Here is a 10,186-nt window from a genome sequence, read left to right as displayed (position 1 = left end):
TGTGTAAATTGTTCCGCGAGAAAAAAATTAAAGTATAAACTACCGGTATAACTAAGGCTGCTAAAAAAAAATTTGGTTCATAATTCGATTCGACTTCGATTCAAAAAATATATAGTTCGTAATTAATTCGATTCAAAATAAATCAAATCCAGTTCGGTTCAAATCTTATTCAAATCAAACTCAAATTAGAATAGGTTCAATTTGTTGCCACCCCTATTCTATACTACGGGATTCAAATTAAAAAAGGAAAAAAAAAAGTCTTTCTGTGAAGGTACGAAATCTCGTACAACTATACTAAATATGAAGTTCTTTCAAAGAGCTCTATTATTTTATTATTTTAGAGATTATGTAATCATATAAAAAAAATACAGTCAGATCGTAACACATCACAACAGTTACGTAACACGATTTATGGATTACTTGTTATAACCACTCTATAGAAAAAATAATACAACACAATATAATACATGAACTGATCTGATTACAACAAAACACAATATAGAAACATGACAAAAGCACGATATAGAAACACAAATTTATAGAAACACAATATAGAAACATGACAAATTTAGGGTTGACAAAACACAATATAGAAACATAACTAGTTACGATATAACCCATCAAAACACGAATTTATATTGTTGTTATTTTTTGTAAATTATAAAATAATTTGCTTGTAATATTTTGAAAAACAAATATATGACATTGGTATTTGACCATATTCAAATTAGTTCAGCGGTGCCTTGGAGTAAAATGCTGTTTAGTTTAGAAACGAAGACTTTGGAGTTCAAATTGATAAAGACGGATTTAAATGTAAGCAAAGATCTTTTGCTGTTAATTTAACTTATTGTCATTTTTTTTATTTGCCTGTTAGAAATTATGAGCTTCATTTTTGTCTCATTTATCCAAAGGTGAAATATACTGATTCTACCTCTTTACATTTTAATTTAAAAATTACAAAATTGTTAGCTTTGTGTTCAGTGTTTTCAACATAACCCAATTTTTCTGTCTTTCTCTTTGTTCTGTTCACCTTTAAATGTGTCAACATTTACATTGGTTTAGTTCTAAGTCTAACATTATTCTCCAATTCTCTATTTAATGTGTCCCGCAAGAAAAAATAATCGGTGTTATATTTAGAGGTGTCAACGATACTATTGTATTTGATAATGTGACTAATAAATAAAAAAATTATCGTGAAATTAGCGATTATGAGTACGGATAAGTAAAAAAAAGATCGTTATCTTGTCAAATAAAAATATAGATAAGAACTATTTTGTACTTGTTATCTTATAGATAATTGATAAAGATAAATAAATATTGTATATTTAGACTAATTTATACATTATTTTATATAATTTTAATTAGTAATTTATGATAAAATTGATTTATTTAACACTTTATATAGTTTGTTTGAAAAATAACGGTCATAACGGATCATGCAAGATATTTTAAATTTTTTATGGATACACTTGACACCGGATCAAATTGGATCCGATATTGCACGAATTTTAAAATTATTCATATAAATATTAAAACATATCAGCCAGCTCTAGCATAAGAAACATAACAGAGCATGCAAGATATTTTATAATTATTATAAATATACACGACAGATTTAATTTAATCAGATATCCGTTAAAAATCAAAATGCCTCCGATAATATATAATAACATTTGAGAAAAGATACAGTGATAAAAAGAAAGCATATAGTATAAACTTGACGGCAAGACTTGAAAACCCATTCCTCTGCCAGCAGGTGGGCAAAAGCTCAAGATAAATAAATAAACAAAAGGAAAACCAAAGAAAAATAACACCCAAACAAATCCAAATCACTTGAAGCGAAGAGAGATAGTGAAAGGGGTAAAGAAAGAAAAGAGGAACGGGAAGGAAAGAGAGAGCGAGAGAGAGAGACGAGGAATGGGGAAACGAGGTCGAATGTGCCCCGATTTATTCCCCGATCTACTGGAATGCTCCTCCTCTTCCTCTGTGGCGACGCTTTCCACCTCCTCTTGGAACGATGACATCGATCGACTCTCCGAGCTGCCCGATGTGCTTCGTCTCCACATCCTCAGCCTCCTACCTCTCAAATCTGCAATCCGCACCGGTGTTCTCTCCTCTCGTTGGCGTGGCCTCTGGGCCCACCGCTGGCCCGATCCCTCCTCCCTCTTCCTCTCCTCCCACTCCTCATCACTCATCTTCCCCAAACTTGCCGCGGCTGCTGTCGTGGAGGAGGACGCTTTCGTTTCTTCAACCAATCACTGTCTTGCGAAGCGAGGCCGCCGCCGGATTGATTCCTTTGTTCTATCATTCCACCAGGGCCAGGTGCTCCAGTCTGATCTGAAGCAGTGGCTTGATTACGCGGCTGCATGCTCGGTGGAGGACTTCCACCTCCATGTCCTCCCTGCTGAACCTGTCCCTGCCTCCGCCTCTCTTTCCCGCCGTAACAGCAATCGGCGCAGGAATGCCAGCTCGGTAAGCTTCCATTTTCCCATGGAGAGCTTACTGCTAACCCGCCTTTCACTCCGTGGGATCCACCTCTCTGCCGCCAACTCCGCTTCGACCCGTCTTGAGATTCTCACCCTCCATTCAGTGACCCTGTCGGAGGCGGCGCTACGTAAGGTCGTGGCAGCCTGCCCAGTGCTCCGATGCCTCGACATCCGCCGCTGCAAAGAACTTCGTCGCATACAAATTTCTACATCAGGACCCCACTTGAGGAGCCTCACGGTGGTTGATTGCCCCAAGGCAACCGAGCTTGTGGTCACATCTGCTCCTGGCCTCCGATCCTTCCGATTCTGTGGTACTTTTCTCTCCAAGTACTCGGTTGAGAATGCGAAACGCCTGGAGGACGTATATTTTACATCTGCTGGTCCCAATTTGTCACTGCCCAACAGTAATTGGGTCAGTTGCTTTGAACAACTTGCTAATGTGACCGTGCATACACTCTGTAGCCATGCACTTCAGGTATACCTATTTTTACTGTAAATTTCCATTTTACTTCTTTATTTTTTTTCCTTCTTCTGTTTATTAAATAAGATTCTTGTATGAATGTTTGAATTCTGTTAAAGTATATTGCTGTTAGAGGAGCTGGTACAATTGGACCAACGAGGAGCTTGTATCGATTAGAGGAGCTGCAGCTGCTGATGCTGATGATGTCAGATAGCAACCTTAATGACGTCTTTGCCTTTCTAAAGCTTTACCAGTGCCCTGTCCTCGAACGACTCTTTGTAGAGGTTTGTTTTATCCTGTTTTGGTTTTCTTTTCACCAAATTGCCCCCCAATACAAAGTTAAACTTGTAGCCCCAATGTATATTGCATTTTGGTACTTGTTGTTAGTGGTTTGTTTTTTTGTGTGCGATAAAAGTGGACCAACGCCTAGTGATTTCATCACCAGAAACCAAACATACTGTTTGTACAAGCAAAATATGGTACCAAGCTGGTACGCAATTGCCTAAAACATCACGTAAGAAACTTTAACCCTAACAAGTTCTAGAACAACGTAAATTATACTTGTTGTGAGTGTTACACATACTATTTCATAACTTGCAGTTCCCTACTTGCACGCTTGATCAACACGTAATGAACTACATGGAGATACCAGATGAAGAACCACCCAGGGAATATTTGGACAAACTTAAGACCATAAAAATAAGAAACTACAAGGGGCACTACAATGAGACGCGCCTTGTGAAGTTTCTGCTAGCCAAAGCTACCAATCTAAGCTCGTTGATCATAATTGCTCCAAGGGAGAATTTTGAAAAAGAGTACTCAAAGGACCCCTCAGATTGGTTGCGCTCCCTCCACATGCAGCTTTCCCGCTTTCAAAAAGCGTCAGAAAGTGCACAAATTTGTTTCAGTGAGTGTGACATTGACGGGATACAACCAACTCACTCAGAATCATTCTTCAAGTTTTAGGTCTAGTTTGCTGGTAATGTTCCTCTTCACCTGTACCGATTCAAACAAACGGTTGGCTGACCTTTTCTGATTGGATGATTGTAATTGTGTCCGAGGAGAGGTAGCCACCCTGCCCAATTTTGAAGATTAGAAGGTCAGGTTGATCCAGACTGCTGTCTGAAAATTAAGTCTGGATCTGCTTGGAGCTCTCAATTGGGTTTGTAGTTTGTACCATGGGAGCACATCGAATGGGGCTTTGCAATGGGTTTCTACTATGGGAGAGGATCCAATGGAGCTGTTCGAACCATTTGGACATGCTCGGGTAACTTTAAGCGGGATCATTGACAATGAATAAGAATTACAAGCACAAAATTTTGCTTGGTTCTTTATATCAATGTTGGGTAGTGGAACCTATGTTTTTTGTATCAATGTTCTTTATACCATTGTTATATTTTCCATTCAAAGAATGTGAACAAGAGAGCCAAATTAAAGAAGGATGAAAATTGAGTTAATTTTTTACATTATTGCTAGGCCTTTCTTTTCTTTTATTCTTAAAATTAATTCATGTAAATCACTTGGTTTACCTTTAGGTTACTGTCACTGTATAATTTATACTGGAGTACTGGACATTGATAAATTGCATTGATTTTATTTTTTTTATACTTCTATTGATGACACTGGGGGCGCTATCTCATCTATCATCACTTAAAACGCACCTATTCTTCCTGATGAAAAATTCTTCTTTTTGCTCAGCATCACCCCAAAGTCCAAGAATAGAAATCATTTTCTTTTAATTTCGTATAATCCTATAAAATAATACTGAGAGAAATTAAGGGTGTCAGTAGTTGTTTCTTTTATTTTGTGTGTGCACAGAGTAATTGTTTAGTTGCTTCTTTTATTTTCGAGTAGTTGTTTCTTTTATTTTTGTCTGGACAAAATAAATTGGATGGATGAGTACTGAATTGTGTTTGACGCGTGTAGTGCTCAAAATAATATGAAATATTGGAGCCAATCTATTACTATTTCTTAGGCTTATAAAGGTTGATCTTTTTATCATCAAAAGCATCGTCCTTCTATTTAAGTCAACCATTTTGATATGCGTAATTTAGTTCAACGGTGGTTTCACTTAAGGGAAGAGGATGAAAGACAATGAGAGGAGAAAGATAAAAGATAATTAGCATAATTTGAAATACAACAAGAAGAAAATTAAAGACAATGAGTAGAATATGAAAAATAGTTATTATAAGATGAAAGATAATTAGAAATAAAATAAAATATAATTAGTGATAGATTAAAGACAATTAGTAAAAAATGAAACATAATCAGAAAACAAAACATAATACATAAGAAATAGATTTATTTATTTTAGAGGCAAATGTATAGACAAGTTTAGGTTCTTACTAAATAACATCTATATGAAATTTACAAAAAGTTTTTAGCGGGAAATTTATGTAGTCTGGGTTTGGACTCATAATCGGAACTGTTCAATTAACATCAATATTTAAAAGGACGCCAGACCTTGTTCGGTAAGAATTTACATCCTTTCTATATTAACGCACTGTTTGAGTTAATTTATAAACTGTGTGGTCAATATTCAGACCAATCAGTCCATGCTTATAACGCATGGGACCCTTAATATTTGTGCAGATTTAAATTAAACGGTTCACATCTTAACTCATTTGAGTTAACTTGGAGGATATGAATTCGTTTAGCAACACCTCCTTTACCTTTCTTAGTCGTTTTATTCTTCCGAACATCGATTTCTTAGTGAGGACCAAAGTCATCTCCTCATGAAATCTTAATCCTCTATCCAAATTTAAAGCACATCAATCCTTAGATTAAGTCTTCTTAAAACAATTAAATATGATCCCCTTAGCGGAGATTAAAGTTTAATCCTAATAAACTTGCCGAACAGACCTTAAATTTCAGGTAGATCAAATAGTAGATCGAACAGTTCTGACCGAATCGCCCCCACTCCTTTGGACTCCATGTTTACGTTTCTAACCTGTCTCTTCTATTCAAATATAACTAGGGGTGCAAAAGGATCAGATATGGATCGGATAGTGGTAAAATCATATCTGTATCCGTTTTTATTTTCCGGATACAAATACGGATATCCGCTTTTTATAATAGTGAATAACATAATTTTTTTCATAATTCATATTAAATTATATAATATATATCTACTATTCGGATACGGATAATTAAAATTTAAAACCATATCCGTATCCATATCCGCACGGATATTCGGATATCGGATATCCGTATTAAATTTTCGGATACGGAGTCGGATATAGTCGGATAATATCCAACCCGTTTGCACCCCTAAATATAACTCACCGACTCACCGTAGGAATGGGAAGCAGGCCAGGCCAGAGTCTAAGCTTGAGCCCAAAACTAGGTGTAGAAATTCCAATACAGAGTCCAAAGCTTTCGACAAACCAACGTTGTAAATTTATGGCCCCTATACACGTGGTCTTTTTTCTTAGATTTTGCTCATATTTTTCATGACCATGGAACAATTACGCGGGTTTTAATAGGAAGTTAGGCTAATATGACACTAGTGTTATATCAAACTAAATAACACCACATCTTAAACTCTTAGATCTGCTTTAAGATTCGTACTATCCGCTTTTACTGTTCAAGCACTTCATTTTGTACGAATCTTAAAGCAGATCTAAGGATTTAAGATGTAGTGTTATTTAGTTTGATATAACACTAGTGTCATATTAGCCTAACTCTTTAATAGGACGAGCATCAAAAGAAAGAACTTAGATGTCTAAGGTTCTCATCAGAAAAAAAAAAATTAATGAAAACTTGAATGGAATAAGTTGAATTGAAGTATACTACTGAGAAACTTCAACCAAGGAGAATAATTTTCTTTTAAGCACGTGAATTGCCTAGTTGTGTAAGGGCTTAATAACCTTTCTATCTCCAAATTGTATCATCAACAAGTGCATTGATTTTTTCTTAAATTCTCTTTCGCGTTTCCAGGAAAAGCTCGCCACTTTGATATTCCAAATTACGCCAAAACAATTTTTCAAAAATGAAAAATTATAGAGCAATTTATAGTTGGTCCAGATCAGCATGAGCAAAATTAATTAGATTTTTTTTTTTTTATTAAAAAGTATTGGTATGACCACCAATTTAATAAAAATCAAACATACTTAATTTGGCACTCAAAATAGATATCAAAATAAAATACGATAAGTCTTACAACAGTTTACTATCAACATCAAAAGACATAAAATTATAAAAGTAAAAAATAGTATCACATCAAAATCTAATCTCTCAACAAAATGAATACTAAGCAAAAGCTCAAAAGTCAGCCAAATCCTAGAAGACTACTCATCCAATAAATTCTTATCCGTCAACTCATTGCCAGACATTTGACCTGGGAGGCTGCCAGCTCCAAGAGCCTAGGTTGACTCATCTTCCTCCCTTGCTATTGATAACAATAAATTTACTATCTCTTCCTCCTCCATTATCTGATCTGAGAGGTCATTAACATCACATGGAAGCATTAGACTTCATTTCAAGTATGAATTTTTAGATCTAGACTTATACCAAAAAGTAGCTAAAGAAATAATCTTAAATTCTAATGATTTAACATATATGAGAGTAGTATCATTAAAAATAACTCTATTTCTTTCTAATAATATATTCTATAAAATAGATCACCTTAATAATTCTACAAGTAATATATCTTTTAAGGGTATAGAAGCATCAAGTAATCACAAATCATCTAAAAAATTACATTCAAAGTTGAATGAATTGTATGTTGAAATCAAATTCCAGAACAATCGTACATAAGAATAATGTATAAACAAAATTAGTAAGATTTATAATCATGTTTTGCTTGCTATGCTAATTTCTTGTAATTTGGTTTTGCTTGTTGTTTGCTAGTATTGTAATAGGTATTTGTTGCTTGTGTGACTTTGTAATTTTTCTTTATATGGTTACTTTAGTTGTAAAACATTTTTCCATGTAGTTTGGTGTCATTTCGGTACCAACTCTTGGGCATTTGATTTCTAATAAAATCCGTAGGAGTACACCATTTTTCTTAAAAAATACAAATTATACAACAATTATTAACTTTATAAACTAGCCATACATTAAATTTCATACAATTCGAATGCCAGTAATATTCTATTAAAAACTGTTAAATATGAATATTTACAATGTAAAATATTTCAATGAACAATAGATAATTATTACACAGACATTTTTATTTTTATTCAATTTTTAAAATATTTTAATAAAAATAACCAGGGTTTTGAAAAAAATTTAAAAATACACAAAGTGCGGAAAAATTCCGCGGCCCGGCCTTTTTTTTTTTTTTGCATAAATAGACGTTTTTTTCTGATCAATTTTAATATAAAATTTTTGAGTCTGATGGCGTTATATACTTTTTAATAAAAGATAAATGGATATTTTATAAATATAAATAAATTTTAATATAAAAGATAATAAAATGAATAAATTTGTAAGTTTTTAAAGTTTAAAAGAAGAAATACATAATTTTAAAGTTTAGAAAAAAAAATACGTAATTTTGAAATTTTTGAGAGGTATACATAAAATTCTTCCATTTTATTTAACCATTATGATTATTAAAATTTAAATTTCAAATCATTTCATTTCAATTTTATTTTATTAAAATGAATTGAATTTTTGTTACAATTTTGTTCTGATTCTCGGCCGCATGGGTAGCTGGCAGTGGCGGGGGTTATGCAATGAGGGATCCTCGGCCATGTGAGTAGCTGGCGGTGGCGGGGAGGCCTCTGGTAGCGGAACTCAGCAAGACTATGCGTCCCAGCTTGGGGATCCCTCATTCCATACCCCCCGCCACCGCCAGCTGCCAAGGATCCCTCATTCCATACCCCCCCTCCCCGCCACTGCCAGCTACCCATGCGGCCGAGAATCCATGGAATTAGGGCTGTAAACGAGCTGGCTCGGGCCGACCTGGGCCTTAGCTCGACTCGTTTATTTTGGCCCGAGCTGGACCTAGGTCACCCGAGCCAAAACCCCTGGCTCAGCTTGTGACAAGCAACCCGAGCTAGCTCGCGAGCTGATGAACTGGCTCGCTGGGCTTTATTGGGTTGCTATTATACAAATTCAAAAATTAAAAAAAAAGAAATCCCATTCAAAAAATTTAAGAAATTGTCCAGCAGGCACATCTTCAAGCAACTAAAGCCCATATCATTTTTTCCCAAACCGAAAATACATCAATTTTGCATAATTGCGCCTTTGAAAATGAGACTGGACTTAAAAATTATACGGGACTAAACCCTAAATTCACTGTAGCTTAACGAGCCGAGCTGACCCCTGGCTCAGCTCGTTTATTTTGGCCCGAGCCTGAGCCGAGCTGGCTCGTTAACAGCTCGGTCCACTACCGAGCGAGCTAGAGGCGAGCCACGAGCCGCGAGCTTTTTTGACAGCCCTACATGGAATAGAGCACTCACGATGATCATAGAGGTCGAGCCCGAGGAAGAGATTACACCAGCTCGTAGAGAGCAGGACGAAGAACTACAGTGGTATGACTGGCGTGAACGGAATTTCAGTAGGGAAAAATTCCGCACTTTGGGTATTTTTTAAAAAATTTCAAAACCCTAGTTATTTTTATTAAAATATTTTAAAAATTAGATAAAAATAAAAATGTCGGATTATTACATTCTAAATGTAAGATCTCAAAATATATTTGATTTTAAAGAGAAAAGCAACTTTACCCTTTAACTATTGTCAAAATTATCAATGAATCACGGTCCATTTTTCTATATTAATGTCCTTTTAGATTAATGCAAAATAACTTTGAACGGTCCAGAATTTGCACTTAAAGTTTGAGATATCTCATATGATGCGAATTCCTTCAAAGCCTCGAACGAGCAGAGAAGGTATGGATATCACTGTCAGGACTCAGGGCCCTTGATTAGTTTAGTCAAAAGTCGTACACCCACCAATCATTTATTCCATCCCAAGAAAAAAAATCCTCCAAAATATTTCGCCGTTGCCGGGGATCGAACCCGGGTCACCCGCGTGACAGGCGGGAATACTCACCACTATACTACAACGACTTGTTGATGCTCTTAATCTTAATATCTAATTAATCATTATCTATCCTTTTCTGTGCGCCGAATTAGCACGCCGTCTTGTTACATTTTAATGAGATAGAAACCAGTTTGTTTTTAATTGCTAGTTGCTATTTTAATTGAAGGTATGGGCCGCCGGGGGCTGGCGCCTCACTAGAGCTATGAGAGTGGCACCTCATAAGGTTTTTGGGCCGCCCGAAGTCCAGACG

The 10,186-nt window shown here is 35.5% G+C and overlaps 1 protein-coding gene and 1 non-coding gene across 2 annotated transcripts; one reads left to right on the top strand and one right to left on the bottom strand.

Annotated features, from left to right (window-relative positions):
* Window positions 1-1,745: 1,745 nt before the first annotated feature.
* On the top strand, window positions 1,746-4,551 carry LOC144562337 (F-box protein At2g39490-like). Its single transcript, XM_078311546.1, has 3 exons — window positions 1,746-2,961; window positions 3,066-3,230; window positions 3,547-4,551. The coding sequence occupies exons 1-3, from the start codon at window positions 1,918-1,920 to the stop codon at window positions 3,910-3,912; spliced, it is 1,575 nt and encodes a 524-aa protein (XP_078167672.1). The 5' UTR covers window positions 1,746-1,917; the 3' UTR covers window positions 3,913-4,551.
* Window positions 4,552-9,890: 5,339 nt separating this feature from the next.
* TRNAD-GUC (transfer RNA aspartic acid (anticodon GUC)) lies at window positions 9,891-9,962 on the bottom strand. The gene has a single exon. It is a non-coding gene; the product is annotated as a tRNA-Asp (tRNA).
* Window positions 9,963-10,186: the final 224 nt, after the last annotated feature.

This window comes from Carex rostrata, chromosome 11, assembly GCF_964058835.1.
Source record: "Carex rostrata chromosome 11, lpCarRost1.2, whole genome shotgun sequence".
NCBI lineage: Eukaryota > Viridiplantae > Streptophyta > Magnoliopsida > Poales > Cyperaceae > Carex > Carex rostrata.
This window is presented reverse-complemented; position numbering and strand designations above follow the sequence as displayed.

Coding starts and splice junctions, on each gene's coding strand:
- LOC144562337 (XM_078311546.1), top strand. CDS start 1,918: ATGGGGAAACGAGGTCGAATGTGCCCCGATTTATTCCCCGATCTACTG. Junction 2,962..3,065: donor TCTGTAGCCATGCACTTCAG/GTATACCTATTT, acceptor ATTCTGTTAAAG/TATATTGCTGTTAGAGGAGC. Junction 3,231..3,546: donor TCGAACGACTCTTTGTAGAG/GTTTGTTTTATC, acceptor CATAACTTGCAG/TTCCCTACTTGCACGCTTGA.